Raw genomic sequence first — 26,848 nt, 5'->3', positions numbered from 1 at the left:
TGTTTTCCTTGTTCTTGTTAATTGCACCCAATTAAGATAATTTAATAATAGATGCATTGCTGCACGTCAGGACTGGTGTGGTTTTCTGCCAAAGTCAATGCGTATCAATTCTGCATTATTAGCTGGGTGTCACCACCGCTACTCTTCCTTGCTCCATCCATAACCTCTATCAAACTGTGCAAGGTTCAAGGGTAATGATTATTGGAGCTGTAATATATTAATGAGTAACTGTTCCGGCATGCCCTTATGCTCAGTGGTGCATTGAAAAGGCCTGGACACATAATAAATGAAAGCACTGTAGTCCACAATTCACAGTGGCATGCTTCAACTCAAAGGAGACAGCAAGGGACATTTTTAGTCCGTTAATCTGTGTAAGTTAATGATTATAGGTCAGGAGATGTAGATCAAACGAGAAGCTTGTGCGTGTGTGTGTAAAAGATGGCAAGAGAAAGGGTAGGGGTGGAACGAGGATCAATATCGCCATTAGCTCGTTAAAGTTCTTAGTGAAGAGCAACGCAATCACTTTGCTCTTAAGTCTGTAGTCGGGGAACCCAGTGAGGCAATTCATCAGGACATATAGAGTTTCCAAGCTTTCAACTACATCTCATCTAAAGTGAATACGCCGATTTAAATAAGCCTCTCCAAGTCTCAAATCTATTTTAAATGGAGGGACTATTGAAACCAAATCCATACAAATATCCGTCCAAATATCCCTCCCTGCAAACAACAGTTTTGAGATACCAGATTCGATAGTGAATACTTTTTGCGTTATTATTTGAAAACAAGATTTAAAAATAGCAGACACGGTTGGATCACCAGCTGCCACCTGCTGTTATCACCGACCTTTTGTTAACTGTTTGCATTATGTCCCTCCAGTTTTGTCAACAGAACATAAACATACCAGGCATCATGTCTTCTCAAGGTAAGTTACCCAGCGCCTGAACTGCTGATTATCTATAAACAGGAGAGGTAGAGACACTTTAATATGACACCAAGGTCAAAGCCAATCTCGTTTCCTGATTTAGAGTTGAGCAACAACAAAAACGTACCTGGCTAGAGAAAGGTTAACTTATTAACTGCTAACTGTATTTTGAGTAACATGGTCGAGTCCAGCAGCCTCACAGTTAAGGCTCGCAAATGTTAATAAAAGCAGCTAGTGCTAGTGGACATGTGGCAATATAGTGACTAAGTTACAGTGTTGGGTGTTAATGACAAATTACATTGCCTTTATTCGTTGGAACATTTGTAGTACTAAAGCTGATTTGCAGCCTATTTCAAACCACCCCAAAAATAGCATGCTGTCTGTGTGAAAAACACCTGCAGGGAATGGACCAATACTAAGTATGACCTATTTTCTTAACTTATAGTGAGCCAGTTGGTAGTGAATTAGATAAATTAAATATAGGCTAATGAATTAAGTGTACAAAAAAAAGGATTTATAATATTGAGCTGCAAGCAGCTACGTTTTGGTAGAATTACTCCATGTTTACTGTATGTCCTTCAACCGATGTCCATTCCTTCTCCATCCTCAGGTGCAGATATCGACCTTGATTCAGACTTTGTATACGGTAAGTTACTGCAACTTTAAAATAGTTTAAATATGTAACTTCTGTCACTGCCCTAAAAAGAGGAAAGCATGAACAGGATAAAGGTGGTTTCTGCCAACACATAATTGTTAAATAGGTCAATAGAGTAAGAGATAGAGGGGGGAAAACAAATTACAGCAGCTAGATTGTGGAGAGGGAAAATTAAGAAATGCACTTAAAAGGGTTTGAAGGAAAGAGATACAGCAGGTTAAATGAAAGAGAAATGGGGGTCATCAGCTGACAGTGATAATGTGGTGACATTGTTCTTTGTGATTATATAGACTACCATACACTACGCATTGGAGGTTTAGCCTTTGCCGGGATCCTCTTGTTGCTTTCCATCTTTCTGTTGGCAGGTAAGTCAACAGCTGAGCAGCAACAATAGCAACAAATATGAATTTGAAGAGTACAAGGACACGGAAAACAAAACTGTGTGAAAGAGAGAAGATGATCGTGTGTTTGTGTATGTGTGTGTGTGTTTGTGTGTGTGTGTGTGTGTGTGTGTGTGTGTGTGTGTGTGTGTGTGTGTGTGTGTGTGAGTGTGCTCTGTTTCCATCAAGGTTATCAGAGCAACTTTGTTGAAAGAAAAGCACAATAGTTCTGAGCTTTAGGAAGAACTAATCTCTTAAAATCTTATTTTTCACTAAAGGCAACAAGATCACTAACTGTGGCAAATCCAAGGTAAGGGAAATGAAATCCAGCTCTAAAGTGACAGTTGGCTATAGAAATAATTTCAAAAATCCATATCTTTACATTTCTTTCAGGTTAAATGTAACACACTATTTTTGACAGTTGACGTTTGCACGATATAAAAACAGCAAAACAAAAAACTATTAATAGATCAAATAAAAACTGCCTTTTTTTTCACCAGCCAAAACTTGCTGAAGTGGTTTAAACTGAACAAACCAGCCAGGAACCGAGGAGAGTGCTGCAATGTGCTGCAATGCTGTTATGTGTGTACGGATATGAGGCTTTTGTACTAATAAAGTGTTTGTAACCTTGTTGTGTTTATGAGGATCACTTTTGCTCTGCACCACCTGGATTTAGAAATATTTAGCAAATTCACATAGATAAATACATACATACGTTTTCTGCAGTAATAAATATAACATCTGAGAGTTTTATTTCTGTGATTTTCTCTGATAACAAAATAGCAGCATCTCTAATCAGGTGACAAGTCATTAAGAGAAATGGCATAACAATATAAAGCATCAAATATAAAATAAGACTACAAGGATATCAAAATATATAATATAAAATAACTATTTAAATCTCAATGTAACAAGATAAACATATATTGAATAAAAACAACCATACTTTTAGGGACAGATATAACATATATACCAAAATACTGTTGTCAGAAAGCATCAGAAGAACCACGTGAGCATGCTTCTAGCAGGGAATAAACAAAACGTGCGCCCCTGCCTGGAAAGGCCCCGCCCCTCTCAGGTGCAGTCCTTCTTCCTAATGAGAGCTCATATATGATATGTTGCCTCCTTCCCTTTGTTTGGACTTCAACCACGTGTTGAATCCTGTCAATGGACTTCCTCGTGTTTGACTTGAGTACTCCCCCCAATTTCAGTAAATATATTTCATTAGCATGTAAAAGTATGTTCTTTACTCATTGCAGAGCTGAAGTCACACATATCAAAATACCAACAAACACATCTAATAAAGATAGCGAGATAGATAGATATACACTTTATTTAGGGTGACCAGATTTGAGTTTGTGAAAAAGAAGACACTTCGTCGCGCGGGAGTAGTGTATAGCATGCAAACGAAATGACAAAAATGACACAAATGACTATATGAACATCCGTTTATTGAACTTTAACAAAATTGCAAAGTGCAAATGTAAAACAAATCTTTTTTGTGGCATTTTAGTTTAGACACGTCCGGGAAAAAGAGGACGTCTGGTCACCCTACTTTATTAATCCCCAAGAGGACATTTCTTGTCATATAAAAAATCAGGGCTCTCAAGTTTTTAAGACAGGTAAAAGTGACATCTCTGTCTCTCTCTCTCTCTCTCTCTCTCTTTCTCTCTCTTTCTCTCTCCCCCTCCCGGACGGAGGCGTGGGGGGGGGGGGGGGGGGGGGGGGGGGGGGGGGGGGGGCCGGGATTACATTTCACCCAGATACAACAGATACGTTTTTCTGATTGGCTATTCGTGTCGCCCATCTCTTTTTATTGATTGGCTGGGGATTCGGGGGAGACGTGCTTGATTCCTCCATGGTGAGGACAGCGCGACCAGGTCATGTTTGCGCGCTGCGGCACATTAAATAGCCTAGAGTTTTTTTTCAGCGTGAGAAATACGATGTGTGGCGGGAGGGTGTGACCTAAGACCGAAATGCGTGACACTTGAGAGCCCTCTAAAAAATACAAATACAAATAAAAGTGCAAGCTCGGCATCATGTCTTATATGTCTATAGGTCTCTCACACACTCTTCAGCTGTAGTGGGCCAACTGTAGGTTTTATAGAGTTGTGCTGTAAAAGTCTGGCAGTAATAGTTGTGGGAGTTTGGACAACCGCGTCGAGATCATAAGCGATAGTGAAAAGCGGATGTTTATATGGTTCCTTTGACTTATGGTAACCCAAGCGCCCACAAGGGGGCGTCATGAGACCAGCATGAACGCAGCAAGAAGAACTGCAAGATCCCTCGTCGGGCCGAGAGGAAGTGAAAGCTGCTGACCACAGAAGGGGGATCAAATGACTCCAAATAATGTGGGAAAGAACAGGTAGGTGAAAAATGTGCTAATGCAATCAAAAGTTGAGTCGTCACTGATATTATCACGAGCTACAAATAAGACAACTGTGTGAGAAATGTTAAAGCTACAGATTACATCAGAGATCCAATAAAACATAAACAAGCACACTATAAATTAATCGACGCACCAAATCGGGACAAATAGGCCATCGGAAGGGCAGCATAAAACATATCAGGTGGTCTTCTACAAAGTGGTTTTGTTTGCAGAAAGGGCCCAGCGCGAGTTCCATTCATTACTTGAAACAGGCCGTCCCGTTTTGCAGCTAAAGCCGAGCAGGGCCATCCCATGCTGCTGTATTTTCATCGCTGCAGCACAGATGACAAAGCGCATTAATCATACCGCCAGAAAACTGCGCCTGATTAATTATCCCTGAATAAATAAGTCGTTACAGGCAGAGACAGGAGCTGTCAACTGGGTGAGTCCCAAGGACCCCCTGCGCTCTCTCTCTCCCTTTCTCTCTCTATCCCTCTCTCTCTCCTTCTCCTTCCGCTCAGCCTCCTGAATTTGTGGGGGAAATGAAAGACCAAGCTGTAAAAGTTAACACAGCCAACTGCCAAGCGGTGAAGCAGGTGGTTTTACCAGTTGTGCTCAGGTCATCTGCTTTCCATAAGGGCTTCAGGTGAGGTAAGCATGGGAAGCCATTTATCACACAGTTCACTGGACCTGATAGCATCACAGCACCAGGAGGCATTTTGGAGAACAACACAGAAACACATGCACACTATGCTGGTCAGTTACTGTTCCCATACGCATTTAGGATGACTACTGGTATCGGCTGAGACTGAAGTAAACAAAGAGGCGGAGACTGGATGAAATATGTTTCCCTTGCTAGGATGGAACAATTTTATGGGCAAGAAGTTGACCTACAAACTTCATGACGACTTAAACGAAAAAAGTCATGCTGTTTCTCTCCTGGTTGTTCCTAACTTTGGCGTCAGCTGCTCTTCGAGTTAGTGCAGTGTGTTAAGTTGTAATGCTTGCCCCTAAACAATTTGGCAATTGTAATTATGCTCCTGCTGTTTGGGTTTAGAAGATCTCTGCAGTTCTTAGTTCTGCTGTTAAATAGCCTTCAAGACAATGACCAATTGTTTATTAAACATTTACAACATTCTTTATCTATGAAGTCTTAGTGCAGATTGTAGTTAAAGGATAGGCTATAACCTACTACTTACACTACTACAGCTGGTCAGGGATATGTGTTTTTTTAAATCTGGTAGTTTAACAAACACTACTCAAGCAGGAATTTATTGGGTCTTTGTTGTGGACTCTTCAGCCTTTCACTTGACTTGTAGGAGAGATCTACACAAATTCAACTGCAATGTTTATGTTCATGGTGATCAGCAAGTTGGAACACTGTGGCTCACTGATGTGATTTTAATAGTTTTGGAACAGAGGAAGCTACAGTATCAGGCTTTACAAGTAGTGCTTGTTAGTAGGATCAGTTCATTGTGTATTTTGATCTTTTCATGGGATTTGTAAAGGATAAGAAAGATATAGAATATGGCCGGGGTTGTCTTTCAGATGAATGTTGGTGTGGTTCCCTCTAGGCTGGCCTTGGTCGCTGCATGGGTTAACAAATCAGTTGTAGTCACCACTTAAATCACCCTTCATTCATCTTGTAAATTCTGTTCAGAAACTGAGAAATATAGGGCTTAAATAAGCCTTTCCCCATTTCTATGTTTATTTCCTTTAATTTAGTTGTCCGTGCATTTTGTTAGTGTGAGCTTATCCATGGCTGTCTGTGGAACACGTTAAGCAGTAAGATAGAGGTGCAGGAGTGTTAAAGCGTGGGAAATAAGATAAGATCAAAGCACAGAGGGTCAAGATGGAAAGTCTGCCTTCAGCTAAACTCTATAACGTCCTCGCACACCTGCTAACTCTTTCTCTCGCGTCGGTTTATTGTTGACTTAATGTGATGTAACAGACCAGAACTGCATAGATTTGAGTGTAAACAGTAGTTTATTTATGTTTGCTCATCCCTTACTTGTACATGCTGCTCCTCCAAATGCCCCGAAGCTTGCTAGAGTTTGATGTAAATGAGTTTACTTGAATTAACTCACCTGTCAATGTTGTGATACTTTAGTTTCATAAAGAGGTCTGTTTATTTTGTTGACGAGGATATGCCAATTATCGTAATAACTGGAATATGGCAGTTTATGATAATCTAGCTATACCATGTTTGTATGTACAATGGCTAGAGCAACCTGTTAGTGGACTCCGGGGCAAACGTTTATTATTTGGTCTATATTCAGGCCCCACATACTGCACTCTGTGCGTTGTGAATGTACCCTGTTGCTTTGAAGTTTTTATTATGCAAAGTGCACACAGAAGACTGCACATGACAGCTTCTTTATTTCCAACCAGTACTCCGCTCCTGGAATAAAACTACCTGCCTGTCCCCATGTCTTTGTCAGTTAGTTTGTGGTATTTTGACTAAAACTTACTTTCTTTTGAGGATCATATGTGACTGCCATGAGGAAAAACTAAAACAGATTAGGTCGTAATGCAAGACACTCTTTAGTTCATATTTTACTTTAGTTATGCAAATTCCCTTTCAAATATACAGTTAGCCACATTACTAAGACAGTCCTGTCCTGTCTTGGCAAAGCACACTTTTGTCAGACTTCGTTTATTATTTCCATTTATATACAAATTTAACACACTTTAATGTGTTAAACTCGTTGAACACCCACATTTCTTTCAAGAGAGGAAGAATTGATTGGCAGGCCAGTCTTTTGGCAGTATTGATCCACGGACCGACACCTTGATTTGGTGTAACCAATTAGTTATCCCCACTTAAAATGTTCAAATCCGGATATGCAGATATTCAGCCATGTAGATCTTCTGATGATAACATCTTTAATTGTGACCACTGGGTGTCACTAGATATCTCTGATCAATATCTTTGTACAAAACACAACCCTATTCACCTGATTCGGTCTTTAAACATATTCAAATTCAATTGATGAATGTTAATCCTTTACTCAGCTGGTCAAATTCCATTCTCCTCATTGTGCTTGGTGAACACACAATCAAAGTCAGAAAGTGTGTTTGTGTGTCACCTACTACAGAGCGAGAGCAACGTGTCTCTAGGTTGGTCCCACAGAGGATGCCTCCAGCGGCAGCCATCTTGGAAGTGGTGGTATCGCCCTGGCACGGTATGTTTTTGTCTGTGTTCTGTCTGTTTCAGAATCTCACTGTTCTTCAGCTCCAATGTTTTTCTTTCTCTTTTCGATCTAATTGTCTTTCTCCCCCGTCTCCCTCGCCTATCTCCTTCTCAGCCATGCAAATAGTCTCATTTGCGAATGTGAAAAAACAAGTGAGGAGGAAAAAAACAGAGAAATGGAGGGATGAACCTCCAGCCGAAGAAGGTGCCCCCCTACTCACACCACCTCCGCCCCTCACCCCCTCCTCTCGTTATCCTCCCCAGCTCATTTGAATAAATTAGCACCCCTTGATGTCTCATGTTCACACACACGTACTCATGCAAAAACACACATACGCAAGCACGAACACACTCAAGCACACGGGCACTCCCAAATACATGTGCACGCACACCCGACTGGGTAGAGCAGCCAGATATGCATGTCCTGTGCTTTGTCGCCATGTAGACACATGCTCACACACGCACACATCATCTGATGTGCTGATACACTCTCACACATCTGCCACAACAATCACGCATGCTTGGTTTAAAGGCAAACACACTCCATTGGTCGGCCCCTTCCTGTTAATGTACTGCGGCAACGTGGGGTGTGATTCATATTAGCCTAATGCAGTGGCTCGTTCATACACAGTGGGATGCAGAGCTAGCTAGGTGGCCCCACTGAGGAAAAGGAGTTCTGCAGGACATTACTGGGCTTTGACCGTGTTTAGGATTGGCACAAACTGGAGTTCTTGTGTTTTTAAAGTCTGTTTTCACTGCCGTGATGAGGTTTTAAAGGAGCATAACACCTCTATTTGACTCATCGTCGAGCGATTTTCCTCTTCCAGCTCCTCCAACCACAATCCACCACCACCATCGCCCCTATTCCTGCCGCTCACTCCCCGCTCTCATTTTGATCCCTGTGACCTTGCACAAAGCTAAGCAGTAGCACCATGAGCCCCTTTTCTCTCCTAATTCTGATCTTGGAAGGGTTTCCTTGGGCTGCGGGGCCATGCATTAATACTGGATACATTAGCGCTAATATGATCCTAGCATGTAGTCGTGGCCTGAGGGGGAGCTTTGATTGTCTGAGCATTAAAATTAACATCCACATTAACTTATCCGCCTCATCACGCTCTCTGTTTGCCCCTCATCTCTCCCTCTGCTTTCTGTTTGTCTACTGCCCTGCTCACCCATTTTCTTCCACAGTCAACAAACTCTCACTCCCCTCATTTCCTATCTCCTTCCCCATCTCCAGGCAACGACAGAGCAGAGTGATGGATATGAGTCACATAGTGCTGTGTTTTTTTTCAGTGGTGTGGTGGCAGCTTGTCCTGTGTTCTGTCCTGATAGACAGTTGCTTTAGCTGTCTGGGAGCTGCTTGCCTTTTCTCTGGCCTGGCTGGCCCAGCTCAGCCTGTCAGGCGCTATGATGATCACTGGCTGACATTACAGCACAACCTGCTTGGTGCTGTCAGGCTGACTCACATCAGTCCCTTAACCAGCTTGCCCTGCTGCCTTTTGAAGTCTTGACAGAGTCCTTCAAGTGTTACCATACACTGCTGCAGGGTGGGACCTCTGTGTGTGAGGAGCTTGGTGTGAGTGCCAAGGTGCTGGGTGCTGTTATATGACCAGTTTGTCATTGGGAGAGGATACTTGAAGCTGATTATATTTCCTGAGGGTATCTACACAAGAGTTTCACTCACCATACACTATGGGCCGCACTTTAAAACCTGGGCTATGGTTGGGGCTGGGGGAGGTGCATAGAGCTGACAAGTGTTCATCTGTAAAAATAATTTTGAGTACACATCTGGATGTAATGGAGGTGCTTCTGTGCACACCATGTGTCCTTTGCGTTGCGTGATTTGTGTGTGTGTGCAGGTTTTTGGGGCTGTTTGAAAGAGAGATAGAGGGTGCGTGGGTGTGTGTGTGTGTGTGTGTGTGTGTGTGTTTCCACCTGTTGCATAATAAGAGAGTGGAGGCCGAGTGAGCTGCCTTGCCTGACACACTACAGCGGCACTTCAGTGAGAATGAGAGAGGCCACATCTTGCCTCGGCTCCAATCCACCACCAGGACTACTTTTGGTCACGCCACTCAAAACAGCATCATAGTACTGAGAGAGACACAAAGAGTGACGGTGGAGGTCATGTCAAATAGAAGGTGTTTGAGTTTGCTCTCAAATGGGTAAACAACAATCAGCTTTGCTATGGCCTTTATTGTATGTTGATTATTCAGGAGTTGAACTGAATATATGACAGTAAAGAGGAGAGGATTGAATGAGACAGCTTTGAGCCATGTAGAGATCTCAGAGGTCATGTGGGTTTGTATATTGGTTGTCTTTAATAACTGCTTTAGAGTGTAATATGACAGCCCACAACTTGTTTGGGAAGAAAATGATTTCATTCAGTCAGTAGATCAGTCAATGGTGACACTGCATCTGGACATTCACTCCCACCGGGGCTGCTGATGCTAATATGTATAGATCCAGATTACAATGAGTGAATTGAATATTTAAAACATGCACGGTTAACCCTTATACTGAAGTCAGATGTTTAGACTGTGCTGGTCAGGTGCTATATAGGCTGCAGTGTAAACTCATGTAAAACAGGCTTCACTGCAGATATCGTTCCTATTCACTCCTCTTGTTTAAAGTTGTTTGCAGTGTACTACTCACAGTATTCTGAAAGAATGTATTACTGGTTCGTATTTATTGGTGCATAAGTTTTGGTTGTACTAAATGCTTCAAAAAGAGGAAAATATATGACGTTTTGGTACACAATACTCAAGTCAATGAAAGATGACTGATCAGTCGAATTTAATTCATTTATTGACCGTATCATATAAGGCTGATTGTAGATAAGGCCACTATTTTAATACCAACACTGTTCAGTCTGTTATAAAGTGATTTGAGCGACCGAAGTGTCTTTATGAACACGCAGCGCAGAGCGCAGTCACTTTCACCTGAAACTGAGGCTGCAGCGTTTCTGCGCATGATCCCCGTCACACTCCTTAGTGCCCATATTCTTTACTTTACAATGACACCTTCTGTTGGTTTTACTTTCATTATCTATATGCGCAACCCTGTACATTGCAATGGCAACTGATTTATGGAAATTCTTGAGTGGATTTGCATGGGAAATACGCGCAGGCATTTTCCTCAACCGGCTGTCTTATTTATTGTTTTAACTTCCTCAGAAACAACATTTAAATGACTTGTATGCCGGTACATTTTGGTCAACTTTGTCTTTGGAACTCCATTAAACGGTGGGATAAAAGCATATGCATAGTGCGCGTAATACAGAGGTCTCTTTTGGTCTTCCATTCGTGCGTATAGCTCACCTCTCCATCACGGCGCTTCATTAGGATACCGGGGGTGGGGCGACAGCAGCCTGTCCCGGCAAGGGGAGGAGAGAACAGGGAGGAGAGGCGGTACTTTCTCCGCGGCTCGTTTCTCGGCGCTGGAGAGTGCGGGACCAGGGCTGGAGAGAGCGCCGGGGTGTATCAGCAGAACCAGTCCAGCACGGAGCCTCGCCTGGCCGACCGCTGCGCCGTGCACTCTTTTTGGGGGACTGCACAACATTCCTGTGAAATATAACTGCTTTTAATGGCATGTGGCTTGTAACTTTACTTCTGCTGTATTCTTTGCAAGAAGGTAGGTTGGACCTTAGTTTCTTCAAGTGTTGCTTATCTGCATGCTGTCTCCTCTCCAGTGCAATGTTGAAGTTGGCTGTGCGTATGTATTATGTTATCAGTTTGATAACTGATGTTGGATTGAATTAAATTCACAACGGAGTGCCAGATATGTCAAATCAAACCCTAAATCACCTTAGCAGGAGGTGTGGTAACTTTTTCTTATTGTTTTGAAATGCTGTTTTCCTGGTCAGCTTTCGCTTTCCTCCTGACCGAGTGCTTGGATTTCTCTTGTGTCCTCAATGTCTCATAATGATCAGCTGATGATATGATTAAAAACGATTTAAAAAAAAGAGCGTAAAATGAATATGCACTTAATTTGGACTAATCACATATATCTCAAAAGTGCACATTGCGTTAGTTATGATAAAAAAGACCACCGCATTAGCATTTTGCATAATGAATATGTGGAGGTGTCGTGAATATGGAGGAGAGGCTGATAAGGATCTTCAGGCGCGCGCACGGGTAGGCGGGCGACTTCGAGCGCTGATGCTGGCCACAGCTGGAGGCTGTTTACTTGCAAAAGTCCAAGGGGGCAAAGGAGTTTAATGTATTTTGCCGACTTTCTCTGCCCTGCCCCAACACAAATATGATGTTGGTGTGTCTGTGTGCGTGTATGTGCGTGCTTCTGGGGAGGAAGAGAGAGAGAGAGAGAGAGAGAGAGAGCGAGAGAGAGAGAGAGAGAGGGGGGGGGGGGGGGGGGGGGGGATTATTTTTATTAGCTATTTTTTGTAATAAACACTCAAATAGAGCATAAGCACCAGTTTGCCCCTGTGTGCGTGAGTGCACGGCTGTGTGGCAACATGGGTCAATATATTTTATGAGAGAAGTGTGAACTAATGCGCAGGTATCGAGCGCTGGCCTTTAATTTGTAGATAATGTGCCCCAGTTGGATGTTTAAAAGACAAGGCCATATATTGCAGTTTGTTTTCTTTAATAAGTGTCGGTGAATGCAGACTCAGTTGTTATCATGCCAGGTCTAATTATTCATCCACCATTTTCTATGGCACCAGATTCTACTGATTGGCTTTGCTCTTGATACTGCAGATGGAAGAGGATGATTCATTTTTACCTTTTACAATGATCCGTTAGTTTGATGCTAATGAATTGCTTTCCCTTCGTAACAACCACACCGTGGAGGGAAAAAAATATATATATATTTTTCACTTATCCGTTTCCTTGACGCACGGGTCTGTAATGGAAGATTCCTAATTTATAAACCTTATTACTGTTCACATTTGAAATATCCTAAGCATTAGGTTGTAATTATGGGCACTTCGCGTGTTTCATGGTCCTGGTCTCCAACGTTGGCCTTGGCAGTGCCCTCTGTCAGGCTGCAGCTGCGGGGAGGGCTTTTGTGCTGTTTTTGTTGTATGTAATTGGATTACAGGGTCTATTTCGATTATACACACTGTACATCGCCCTGTCCCGTGACTGAACGAGATGTACTGTGTGTGTGTGTGTGTGTGTGTGTGTGTGTGTGTGTGTGTGTGTGTGTGTGTGTGTGTGTGTGTGTGTGTGTGTGTGCTTGTGCGTGTGTTGAGGGGGAGGGTTGGGGGCTGCAAACAACCACTGGAGCGGAAAGAGTGCTTGAGATGGGAAAGATGTAGATAACGCAGTGGAAAACAAACTTCCATTTCCCGTTGCTTTTCAACGCCACGTTTCGCTAATTTTGCAAAAATCTACAGTGATTTATTGTCTCCTGGGTGCTGTGAATTTCCGATATGTGTCATTTTTAATAAACTTTATTTTAAGGGGAGGAAGCGAGGTCTATTATCATACATGCATATGCATTAGTACTGCGTATTTTCCTGGCTCGGCCGCGCCTCTTAGAATGGCACACAACGTCTGCTTATCTTCATCGGCTTCATCAGAAGGAACATATATTTCAGATCACACTATTACATCATTTTAAGACAATTTAGTGTTTTCCTTTGTCCTTTTTCTGTCATTAATTTGACATTCATTAGGTTATTACTGCCAGTTTGTTGCTTTGCTTTTGGCTGCATATCAGCACACCTGCACCCATGAGTGCGGAGAGGAGGGGGAGAAGGATGGATAGATGGTGGGAGAGGAGGGGGGAGGATACACTCATTCTTCTTTGTCATGATTTGGGAGGCTGCTTGTCATTTTATGGAAATAAAATTGAGACAAACTCAGCTGAGGATTGTGTGTGAATCTACTTTCAGGCCCGATAGGCCAGAACATGGCCTGAGAAACTGGAAAAGGCTTAAATAATTATTCTAATGATTGTATTTTTAAATCAGTCAGGAAAAAACGGCAGTCTCTTTGGTGTGGAATTTGAGTGGATTCAATCAGTAATTGTACAAAGTTGCAGGGGAAAATGCCTTGGATTGATCGAGATGGAGTGAGAGCTCTTTCTATAATTATTTCATCAATTAATGTGATTCCGGTTTTATCCAGTTTCGGTCGACAGCCCTCCTGCAACACACACACCGCATTCAACTAAATATAGTGTTCCTGCACATGTGTAAAACACTTTGGCTCCTATGTTGTACATGCACTTCATTTTAATTTGTGCATTTAATGGAGCAAACATCTTATTTCCCTTATTAATTTATGTACATAAGTGTGTGTCTGTCCATGAAGCAATCTGATCAGATAAAATGTTGTCATGTATGCCATTAAATGTCAGTTATTTTGTATTTATACATAAAGTAAATTACATTGATTTTCACGAAGATTTCAATATATGTGAAGTACGAAGGGTACTTTGGACATCTCATCTGATCACCTGTATTTTCTCATTCCTTTACAAGGGGCTCTGTTCTGCGGCGTTGCACTACGGGCTGTGTGAACATTTGGAATCAAAACAGATACCGACTAGAGAAGTGCTTGGAGGGGGAGCCCAGTAATTACAGTATGAGTCAGACGGTGGCTTCCAGGCTACACCCTCACGATGCACTCAGAGATGTTGCGAGTGTGAAGTGAGGCTGTGAGTGGCTGATAAAAGTAGTGTAACAACAACGTCAAAGTTGTGTTTTCTCCCCCTTTGTACTCTTTTTATTTCGGTACTGGGTTGTATGCTGTGTGACATAGAGTTCAATATTCACTGGTTGGGTTTCTTTGATGGAAAACAAGTAAAACAATAGATTTGTACAGGTGAATGTGCCGAACTTGGAAGGGGGATACGATATGTAGGAATGTTTGTTGTACGTCTCATTCCACATATTCTGTAAAGTGATTTAGCATAATTTCCCTCCAGAAGCGTGCACAAACCCGACATGTTAAAGCCGAGTTAGTTCGTGATACATTCACACAGTCATACTGCACTGAGATCACCAATCATTTGAATGGGATTCACCTCCAACTTTTCCGTGGCGCATGTGTCCACGGCCATTGCCATGCAGCCACATTCGGTACACACCCCGGTATAAGTCTTTTTTCCTCCAGATCTGAGTTCCGCTATCACTACCTGTCATTTTCTCCACGGTTTAATAGCTACATGTCACTCTCAGGTTAACTCGCCTCACCGTGCTCCGGCGAGCAAAGCATGTCAAGTGTTGGCACTCTGCGTTTGTCAGTTGACCCGTGCAGCAGAAACACGAACCACCCGAACACGTCACTCTGTCTCATATTCCGTCTGGACATCTTTGTTTCTCTTGGAACACACGAACGCGTGTGCCAATTGATGTGAGCTGACCATTTTACTTGATCATTAAAGCATTGTACATTCTCCTACCAAATTGATATGGAGATGTTTCTTCTTTTTTTTCAAATACTTTATAAGCGAACAACAGTGCGCGAACTGATTTGCTTTTAGCCTATTCCGCTGTCACGCACCACAACTCAAAACACGTTCCCAACGTTCCCAAATGTCTGACTGTTTATCATCACGCAGCAGTAGATCTTAAAGCCCATAGCAACAACATCATAATTGCACTAAACTGTCACTTAGAGAATTGGATTTGGACCGCCCACTCAACAGGTTTTGCGGACAACAGTAGTGTCCGGTAGCCCGGTGCCCTCTCCATTACGCACGGAGAAAGATTGATGGTGATGTCTTCAATGACAAACGATTCCAACAATCTCACTTTAACATCTCACAATCGACTCTCTCTTTCACCCTCTGCTGTTCTACTTACTGTCAAACAATTTATGCCCTGTCTCTGAGGAAGAATAGGAAAAAACACATCTCAACAAATCTGACACTCACTTCAACAACGGAAATCATCCTTTTGAAGTGGGAGATGCGAATTTCCAAATGCTGAAATGGCCCCCTATTTTACTGACACTGCATACACGTTGTATATGGGTTATTTACCAGCCTCACCCCTCCCATATGTGTGTGTGTGATCTTGTGTGTGTGCATGCATAGTGTATTCACACCCCTATATCATGCCATGCAGTTTTTTCTTTATTTACTACAGCGTTTCTCCCAGTGAAATGACACCATGCTATAAATGATTTCCTTTCTGACTGCACACAAACGCAGAGAGAGACATTGTCATGCAACCCTAATGCGTATCTCAATCTGGAGTCATAGTAAATGAGCAGCACCTTCTATAAAATATGATCATATCTTTTGCCTTTTATGTTCTGCCATATTTCTGTGGCATCATTGCCAAGACTGTGTTGCCACTGACTTTAATGCTTCATATGTTATTTGGCCTGAATGTGTTTTGTGTGCCGTTATCTGGAGTGCTACATGGTTCACCACATAGAAAATCTATTGGCTATTATGAACGTATATGCAATCTGGAATGTATTTATGTGACTTTGTGTGTGTGTTTGAAGGAGAGAAAGAGTGTGAGCGGGCGGGAGGAGTGGGATTTATAGCCCTGTTTTTCTATGCACGTGATGGTATGAATCTCAGTGTCTGTGTGTGTCTGAATGAATGTAGATGAGACAGAAAAAGCTGCATTATGCATAGCGGTTCACCATAGGCAATATCCTTGCTTCTCCAGCATACATATTCATACTCCATTTTCATATCCACTGCAAAAACAGGAAAAAAGTGCAAATGTATTTGAGAGTAGAGCAAAGAAAGATTTGAGTTAAAAGGAAAAGTGAAGGTTAAAAAAACAGTAAAAAAGGAACAAAAATATAAAAAAAGATTAGGTTGTTCAGCCGACAGGAAAAATGTTTCTGAGGGTTTCACCCTAAATCACTTTGACCTTTTTTTATTGTAATCAACGCATTCAGGCTTGACAAAGGAAATCAAAATACAGTTCATGATCGGATGAGTGCTGCTCCTTTGCTCCTTCTTTTTCTGCTGAGAAAAGTGAGCCCGGGGCTATGAAAGGGCTCTGATAACCATCTGAGGTTGGTTTTGCCCAAATAAAGAGGAACAAATAGGTTATTGTGCTCCATGTTTTCTACACGAGATGTTTATAGTTGATAATGATGACATTGTATCTTTAGTTTCCCTGTGGTCATCTATCCATTTTATTCCAATTTCACAGAAGTTTCTGCCTTGGATCATTTGTTTACGTCTCGAACCATGCGACTATATTTTGAAAACACACCTCAACTGTCAGATATCCTAAAGAGGTCAGGTATCCATGGAAGACAAAAATAAGAATTCCTCTATTGTCCAACCAGAAATTACAGTTCTCCATATCACATATGACCAACAGCAGGACCTGTATGCCAAGTGACAACATGTGGAACGTTTTCAGGCAGATGCGTCCCTTTTTTTAACAATTATTTCACACTTTCATTCTTCCTTATTACATTTGTTTATGCAACTCTAAACCACTACTGCGTTAAGACATGTGGTTGGCATCGTCAATCTGTGCAGTGTAGACTGGGGTTGGACCGTATGGTTGTACACATGTGTTTTTGTGTGAATTAGTGTATATGTTGACTAAATTCATAGGACAAAGCGATTAGCCATGGCATCATAAACTGCTGCTTTTTTAGAGGTTTCCCGTCTAACTTTGAGTTGTTGCATCCAGCTGTTTAAAATGAGTTTGAGTCCATTTTTGATAATATCACATTATGGTTTAAGGTTTGTTTATTTTTCAACAGATTATCCAGTTTTAGAGCACGTTGGGAATATGTAGTGGATCATGACCCAGGGATCAAAAAATACATCTGAGGAGTATGGATTAACAGGCTAGGAAAAATGTAAATTATGTTTATTTATTCAGACTTTTCTCTAATCTTTGAATCACTGGAAAGTTGTCCATCTTCCATTCTTAAAAATTATTCAAGCAGTGAGTAGACATTGTTTAATTTGACGGTCCTAAAAAGTGAAGCCAATGCAGAAGTGCTTAACATTGTAGTCTTTCTAATGGCTATCAGGGAGCGACTTCTATTACTGTAAAAATGAGTCAGATTGTGTTAAAGTTCATGAGAAAATGACCCTATGTCTCACTTGATTCATTACCTCACTAAACATTGTAAACATAAGTTCATGGTCTCAATCGCTAGTTTCTAGTAAGTCTTTTTCAATGCAGCATGACATTCATTTAGTAAATTATTGTCCCATTTAAAGTAAAACAGTCGATAAAGAAGGATATGCTTTAGGGCGTGGTTATCTTGTGATTGACAGGTTGCTGCCGCGGTGTTGTCCGGTCTTGAAGTTATCCATGTTTTTGTCTTTGAACTTTAACCGTTTCACAATGTATTTTCGGTTCATAAAACTTAAATGTAACATTTTGGATACCTAAGCATGCCTTGCTCAGCGTTCGGTTGGAGAGCTCCATCCTCTCGTGTCACCGCTTACAATTCCAAAAATACAAGATGTCTGCAGTCAAAAACTAAAAAAATCCCATACTCAAGGTTTGCAAAAACACTATACCTAATAAGTTTAAGAGCATGTGCAGCCACTGATCCACCACACCCACCTTTTTCTCGAAGGTGATATTTGATCATTCAATTCCACGAAGACCATCCCATCTATTAAAGGTGTATAATGAAGGGATGAGCCCATTTCATCATGCTTTTGAGGATGCATTTGACACAAAAAGTTGGGAACCATTAGTCTGAAGGATAAGATGATTTTGTGATGCAAAAATAATTAGTGTATTCTGAACACGTTCTTATACAGCAATATTGTTTCTTTCAAAAGGGCTTTTGCAGTTCGAGTAAATTGTTTTTGTCATAAAAATATTCTGCTTCTAAAAATAGCATTTGTCATCAGAGAGAAGCAGCTCACTGTCACTGGTGTCATCTGATAATAACTTCCTCCGTATTTGCTTGCTATGGAAACACTTCCATGTGTTCCTCACCCAGCAGTACATTGCGGTGCTCTCCGTGGTGCTGAAAGTGCAGATCAGTCCGCCTAGCAGTCTTTGAGAGTGATTGACATGGATTCCAACGATAGGATAGATTGAACTTGACCTGAATTCAGATTTTTGAACACGAAGAATCTGCTCTAATTTTAGCTCTCCATCTCCTCAGCATCTCTGCTGTGCCTCGAGCAGCGATCACATCTTTTTCCTGAACACCTCAGCCTCTGCTGGTGGCTGAGTTTGACATCAAGAACTGAGGCAGTCATTTAACATTAACCTCTCTATCCCTTTGACCTTACCACACACAGACTCACACACATACACACATGCTCACTCACTCGGCCGCATCCAAACACCTTTGCACTTGAGCACCTTTCCCCCAGACCAGCCACCCATGTCTTGTCTACAATATTGCACTCCTCCCTGACTCCCTGATCTCTCCTTCCGTTGTACACCCACATATACACGAGAATCAGGGAAGTCGGACACCGGCCTCCCACGGCAGTGCGATTACAGAGTGGATAGACTCTGTGTGTGTTAAATGCGAAAGGAGATTATGTGGGTTTAACACTCTACGTCTGGCATACAAATTCCAATCACATAACATTGCCTGTCTGTAGTGTGGAAGGAAAATACAAGAGAAAGTGTCTTGGAGAGTAAGGGTGAGAGACTGATGGCAGATGGGAAACACAAAGAAACAGACAAGTAACTTAGAAAGATAAATCAGAGGGATGCAGACAGATGCATAAAGTGTCAGACAACAGACAACGAAGGAGAGAGTGGAAATTGCCTAATGTCAGTTTTAATTTAATACCTAATCTGTGCATTTGACCTTTTAACCTTTTCTCATTTGAAACGTCGCCTTTATCGTCATGTTATTAATGTCATGTCATTGCATTACTATTCATACGGAACAGAACAGATATGGAAATGGTCTTTTGTATCAACCATTCATCTATGTTATTGCCATGAATTAAGAGATTAACAAGATCGCCAGTGGGCCTTCTGTTTTATTATATAGCTACTTACTAATGATATCCATTGATGTAGAGGATCTGGAGAAATCGGAGCCTAAATGACATCTGATAGTGTCTTTATATTTCCATTGATGTGTTTTAGCCAACACCCCATTTTCTCCCAGTACAGAGATAGTTAAAGAGATAGGGCTAATCCAGGCATTGTTGACACAATCCAGGAAAAAGGATTAATTAAGTATCATTGTCTGAAAAGAAACTTCTCTGGCTCTGGGCACAGCGTCTTCCCCTGGCCTCTAGCCAAGCTGAGCTCAGCACTTCTTTACACTCCTTTACACGCTCAGCCCCCTGAAGCAAGCACACACACACACACACAGAAACACACACATCTTAAAAGATCCCTCGCTACCTCACTCTAAACTGGAAGAGGGCGTTTGAGAGAGAGAATATATGGTGGTCTATCTCCCCTAGGACAACTTATCTGGCTGTAGCTCTTCATCTGTGCCACAATACCATTGTTTTACAGCAAACATCTGTGTTATCCAGCTCCTCAGGCGTATACAGCTACAGATAGAGAACTACCTACAGTGGCTTTGGCCTAAGACTTGCAGCAGCTTGCTATCACGCTAAAACTAAATGACGAAGGGTATTAGCATAAATGATGAGAGTGGTGGTGGAGTCAAGTTATGTGACCTGTTTTTCCCTTCTAATGAGAGGCAGATTTCTAAAAGGCTCTGTGCATATATATTAGATTAGAGATATTAGGATAATGCATATGGGATTAGATGGATGGCGGCAGTTTGGCACACAGGGAAGAAGTTGTTTGGGTTGAGGTGACCTGAATGCCTGTAAATCCAGCTTGTGTACTTTATGTGGGTGTCAGATCAGGTTTTATCTTAATTAATACTTGCTCACTTTAAAATATTCTTATTCCAGTGAACCTGAAAAATAGTGAACATGTTGTGTGGTGATTGGATACTTCTAAATGCCGGGGGGAGTCCGGTCAGAACTCTGGGTTTGCTTTTACAGAGAGCGGTTTTAATAACCAGGTCTCATTGCAATGAATACTAACTTTTATTTCATGCTTTACAGTGCATACTTGTAATGATGGAACTTGTGTTTTCTGAAAGGAACAATAAACATAATACAAAAATATGTTAAAAAATTGTTGTCAACCAGTTAGTTAATAAATCAGCAAGTAAAAAAACACTGCTTTCCTGAACTTATAACTTTTCTTACAACTTATTTCCTCAGCATCTTTTTAGTCAAGAATATAAGCAGAAACCCTCAACATTGTTCAGCAATACTTTTCTTCTTTTAGTAAACAATTACTGCATTGATGGCAGGTAAAGTGTTAATGTTCTTACATTATTTTTAGATTGCAAAATAGTTAAGCATTACAGTATTATTGAATTTCATTATCAGTTTTAAGTGCACCTGCTCCCTCTCTTCATATCCGTCTGATCTGTGAATGTTGCCTGTATGTCTGACACTTACCTACTAACTAATTGTCCCCCTTTTTCTTTACCCCAACAGTCAACAGTGAAGATGTTGTCTCCACACGGCTGTACTTTGTGAACGCCTCCCTGCAGCGGGTGACCTTCTCCAGCTCGGTGGGGGTGTCCCTGCCCTGCCCTGCGGGCGGCGCCCCCCATGCCGTCCTGCGCTGGTACCTGGCCGCCGGAGACGACATTTACGACGTGCCCCATATACGCCACGTGCACGCCAACGGAACCCTCCAGCTCTACCCGTTCTCCCCCTCCGCCTACAACAGCATTATCCACGACAACGAGTACTTCTGCACTGCTGAGAACCAAGCCGGCAAGATTCGTAGCCCCAGCATCCACATCAAAGCAGGTAAGGGTTGGACACACTACGTGCAAACTAAGACAATGGTTAAAGTTTTTCTGGTGAACATTATTCATTTTTCTTACAATACCACCGTGCCACATCATTATTCTCCTATGATTTTGTTTAGCTCTTGGCATTACTTTTGAATGGTGAGATTCCCCTAGCTTAGCTCAATTGTTGTTGATCTCTTTAAATAAGGACTGCACCCAGAACTGTGAACTAAACAGTAATGGAACATTGCCTTTCCCAATTCAGCCTGTCACAGCCTGTCCCAACCTTCTACATATATTTGGATATCAACCAAATTGAACCCTGGATTCTCTGGGGTTCCCAGCTGGCATCAACAGGGCCACCCAAAAACCTTTATACTATTGATAGAATTCTTCATATACAGTTTATATGAATGTGTTGTGTTAGAGCAGTGCTTTTTTTGGATTCCAAACTTTTTGCTTGAATTATAACTCATTCTTTGAAACTCCACATCTTCAAAAAACTGATTTTCTGAAAAACATTTTAAGTCTCCACCTCATACTGAAATACCCATTATGGTCTTCATGTGTACAATTGATGCAATGTCCCTTCATGAGCGCTACGGTTCTACTCCCTAAAATATATCACTTTGCTACATCTTTATATGAATGTGTCTCTCCCTTGCTGGGTGCAGTTACCTTTTGCACACACTTAAATAATCACAACTGCATCACCTTGCTAAGGCTCTGCACCTGTAAATATGGTCAACCAAACGGACATATTGGCATCCTAAACCAACAACTTCTCTCAGCGGGGGTGAAGCAGTTTAAAGTGTAGCGTCATGACCCTGTGTATTAAAAATCCTCTAGAAGACAGACACGCAGCCACATAGACAGTTGGTTTGGTGACCTGTCTGCACTTCCTGCCAAGGTCAATGCTGGAGAGAGGTGCTGAACACACTGTGGGAAGGTGTTACTGCTCTTTCTCAGACTCATCAGACACACACATAAGCATCATACACACATGCATATGCCCTAATGTGATATGCACCAAATAGACGTATGCATGCATAGATGTTCACATGCATACACACATGCACATCCCACTCAGACCCACACCCACACTTACATGCACACCAGTCTGTACGTAGCTAATGCCAGCAAGCCTCCTGTCTCCCAGTCTCTCCATCTGTCCATGGACTGGAAAATCCCATAACCACACACACACACACACACACACACACACACACACACACACACACACACACACACACACACACACACACACACACTAAGAGCCATTTTTGTCAAGCTGGCTCTTGGTGTTTAGTTGCCAGCTCTTTGTCCGGGTGTTTGGCAGAAAATATTTTGGAAAGTCAGCTACAGACATGGGAAGATTTTAACATAATCATAAAAAAGTGGATTTTCAGGTCATGGTAATAGCCAGGCAGACATTTTGATTGTGTTGCATGATCATCCTGCATGAAGAGACAGTCAGCAATTCCTTATCGCATGCATACAAACAAAATTATTCTGCCAGATTGTCTCCCTCACCAAGACACACACACACACACACACACACACACACACACACACACACACCTACACACACACACACACACACACACACACACACACACACACACACACACACACACACACACACACACACACACACATAACCACCCATATGGCCACTATGGTCCCTAGAGGAGGACAGTTCCTCCAGCGTGAGAGTGACATTCTAGCCAGCTTCAGTGTTGGGATGACCTTCCCGCCCAAATAATTACAACAATTAATCAATTAAATGCTGACTCCACAGCTACATAACCAGGGCTTGTGTGCAAGTGTGTGTACCTCATTACCTCCAGAGTCCTACTCACCACACACACATGTTCACTTGCATGCTCACACATACACAACCCTGCAGTTGCCATGGGCGACAGAGGCGGGAGCGCTAGGGTGTGGCATGCCCTGTCTCAGGTGGCGCTGGAGAATGATGGCAGCTGACAGCTCGCAGTGGGACACCCCCAAAAAAATCTGCTGCACCCCCGCTCCCTCTCGCTATCCGCCTCGTCCTCTCTCCCTCCCTCTCTCTCTCCCTTCTCTTCACGTTTTTCACATCTCTCTCTATCCCTCCCCTTCTTTCTCACCCTCTCCCATGCATGCTGATTGTGGGCCAATAATAGCACTCACACCTGTCTCGATAGATCTACATTTTTTCAAATGACTGTCGGTTGCCTGTTATCTTGTACTGAATGTTTTTATTTGGGTTCCGTATTGTTTGTTTTTTGTATATTTTATTCAAGCTTCTTTGACAGCGTCTTTCTAAATTCCGATCTGCAATAATTTATTTTTTTGTTTAAAAAATTAAAGGAAAATTAGGTTTGAGATACAGCTAAACAGTTATTGAATAATAAATGTTTTTGGGACAAAAAAATGATTTCCACAAAGAATCACCATACCATGTATTGCACTTCAAGCATAGTCTTTATCCTGGACTGGTTCATTGTCAGACTATACCCATGTTTTTGCAGGTTTTAGCTCATTAACTACAAATGATGTGTACTTACTGCTGACCATTTGAAAGATAGATATGTTATATATAAAGCTTTTCTGCTGTAATTTAACAGATGACAGTTTAGAAATGGGAGGGAGAGAGAGGGGGGTGTGACATGCAGCAAAGGTCCCAAGGCTGGAATCAAAACCGGGTCATTGCAGTCATACTTTATGGCATCCCATTTATTTTTGTGTCTTATAAAAATTAAAAGGAAACTTTTAAAACTCACATAACTACTGTAAGGTGGTAATGCAGCTGGAGGTCCAGCTTGATTCCTCACATCAATTAGATTGAATCTAATGGATGTTTGAAAGAAGGTAAAATTACATTAAAAAATGAATACAAATATTTTTCAAAAGACTGTAAATGCCATAGGATGCAAAATAACTGTTGAGCTCTTTTTTTTTAAATGAACAAAATGAAAGACATGAATTGATTGTATTATGTATTTGCTCATGAAAAGATTTCTTTGATGAATTATTTTGCACAGTGGGTGATGATTATTGTATGGATGGTTCACTTTCTCTCCAAACTGGTTGCCCTAGATTTACAGTGTGAAATGGAATTCCTTTTGTGTACAATAATGTTGGGTTTTGAAAAAACAATATATATATTTTTTACCATGGTAGTTGCGTCATTTCTAAAACATAATGAATTACTTCTTATTAAATAGCCCAGGTACTTGGCAGGCTGAACTTTGACCAGTAAAGTAAGATCTACAACAAGAGACATACCTATAACATAAATATAATGTTTTATTACATAAAGTAATACATTTTTAGTAAACAGAATCATGTCTGAAAAATGTATGTGTGGACTCGACTGTGGAGACTAGGTCTTCTACCTGTTTCAGTATTGAAACAGCCAAAGTGAACACATCGTCTTCCCCTATTCTTCCCTTCAGTAGGATGAAGGGTTTGTATTCCACAAACATCTGTCTGTTGTCAAACTAGTATTCTCAACAAAAAAAAGGCAGAGAAAATCTTTTTCACATTGACAAAAAAACTAAATAGAACAAAACATAATTCCATATTTAGGCATTTTTGTGAATTAGTTCCTCACCCCTAAAGCAGAGCTTAGTGCGCTCGCGTAACATCTCGCAGTTTGGAAACATTTATGGCCTCAAGAATAAGGCATCGCTGTATTTCAAGGATCTCTCTTGTCTTCTTGCATCTAAGCACATCTTCCCAATACATTTCTCTACTTTCTCTTTTTCAGGACACATACATCATTTTCACTTGAGGTAACAAGTTAAGGGACCCAATGACAAACGTGTGAGTTTACTCAAAAAATGAAAGCACAGTTTTGCACATACAGATAGTCATTACAGTCTTTAGTGCTAGAAAAAGAGTCTGAGGGCTTCATCTTTTTGTGCACCCAAATCCTCTTGACACAACCTTGAGAAAATGAAATGCGGACAACCTGTTCAAGGATCTCACCTCGCTCCCCTTCGTCCCGACTAAAACACACAATGCTCTGTAGGCCTGGGCCAAGACAGCATGTGTTTAGATCCCTTTCCTCCATCTGCACTCCTCATGTTTTCCCTGGCTGACATTTTTTTTAATAATATAATAATTAGGGTCCCTGAACCTGATACGCAAGGGCTGCTTTTCTTATCCTGTCCATTCAATAATGAAACCTGAATCCATTCATTTCTCCTGCATGCCATTATTTCCCCCTTTTTTCCTTCTCTGTTTTTGCTGCTCGCTTTATGAATAAGTAAATGCAGTATTTGGTTTCCCCGTCGTTAATTATTGAAGCGACAGTGATACAAGACTTGCCTCCCAGTGCGCCCAGTGCACCAGACCCATGTTTTAGCTCGTTTCTAGGCAACCAGGCTGCATATAGTCAGGCATCAGTAACATCCTAATGATTCTGCTGCGCATGCGATGAGGGGGAGTGGAATTTACACACAAATCAGTTGAGCTACCATTTGCATCTCGTCACAAGGCTCAAGAGAATGAATATGTTTTGTTTTTCCGTGTCTTTCATATCTTGGAAGTGTAACGTGTGTTACATGACAATGCTATCACAACAGTTGCCTCTTACTGAAGCTTGTTTCAGTTAGAAGGGCATGTTGCCATACAGGGTTTATTCAACTGATTGTAATGGGCTGGGGAATGGTTGAACAGCATATTCTGAGAGGTTAGCAGGTGTGGGACAAGCTGGGGTCACAGCGCAGGAAATACAAACCTGGGGCAACCTTGACTGGTTTTGAATTCCCACTGAATTGACATGTGATGACTGTTAACATTGCACCAAACAGTTATAACTTGTCAAGTGGGTTTTAAACACTATGGGAGGCACAGTGGTCATTGGGGATTATCCCTGCTATTGATGAGAGGCAGCAGGGTCAATCAGAGAGTAAATAAATGATTGAAAGAATTGACTTGGCCACAATAGCCGAGGCTACTCAGTCGATCCTGGCTATTGATCTGTAGGTGGATGGCATCAAGGAGAAGCAGGAGCTGTTTGACTGAATAATTGAAATGAGGACTTGATTGGAATTATTTGTCCTTTAGCTCTTACTTGTTTACAAATGAGACCTCAGCCCACAGTCACACAGCGTCCTGTGGCTATATTGTGAAGGGAAATGCTCTCCAGGTGATACCTTATTGCAACCATTAATTTAGCTTTGGTACAAGTAGCAAGAGTAACACCAAAATGGATTTTCTAACCCCTAAATTCAATGTTCTAAACCTCATCTACGTTTGGCATGGTCACATACTGTATACTGTATGATGCAATGTTACGTTTGAACAATGTTGGAAGAATAGTCCCCGCTCTACTACAGTCTAAGCTCATCACAAGTCAGGAAAAAAAGAAAGAAAGAGTCCAAGGTTCAGCCAATTATGAAAAAGTAGAACAGTGTAAAAGCAATGGACAGAATCAAAGAAAGACTTTGGAGATTAAACCTCGGACTTTAAGGTGAAAGACTCCCCACCATTTGGACAAGGACATTGGCTTCGGTTCCACTGGGTTCCAGTGACAGTGGCGGCTGGCATAAAGCATTATTAATGACCAAGGAAACTGGCCTTCAGGCAAGGCGTTAATTATATCACTGGAGAGCTGGGGGAGAGAGCAAAACCACGGGAGGGTGGGGGCT

The 26,848-nt window shown here is 41.7% G+C and overlaps 1 protein-coding gene across 3 annotated transcripts in view; it reads left to right on the top strand.

The window, feature by feature from the left end:
* Nucleotides 1-10,948: 10,948 nt before the first annotated feature.
* dscaml1 (Down syndrome cell adhesion molecule like 1) overlaps nt 10,949-26,848 on the top strand; it is a gene marked incomplete at both ends in the record, with an annotated part of 93,412 nt that continues 77,512 nt past the window's right edge. Inside the window, 2 exons of one of the 3 annotated variants that reach the window (XM_079224851.1) lie at nt 10,949-11,148; nt 20,899-21,219. In XM_079224851.1, the coding sequence (XP_079080977.1) occupies nt 11,106-11,148; nt 20,899-21,219 (364 nt within the window). The remainder of the gene's footprint in view (nt 11,149-20,898; nt 21,220-26,848) is intronic. The other 2 variants (XM_079224852.1, XM_079224850.1) reach the window with 2 other exon arrangements.

The sequence above is a fragment of the Taurulus bubalis genome (assembly GCF_910589615.1).
Source record: "Taurulus bubalis genome assembly, chromosome: 10".
Classification (NCBI taxonomy): Eukaryota; Metazoa; Chordata; class Actinopteri; order Perciformes; family Cottidae; genus Taurulus; species Taurulus bubalis.
Note: the sequence above shows the minus strand (reverse complement) of the source record. Positions and strands in the feature narration are given on the sequence as shown.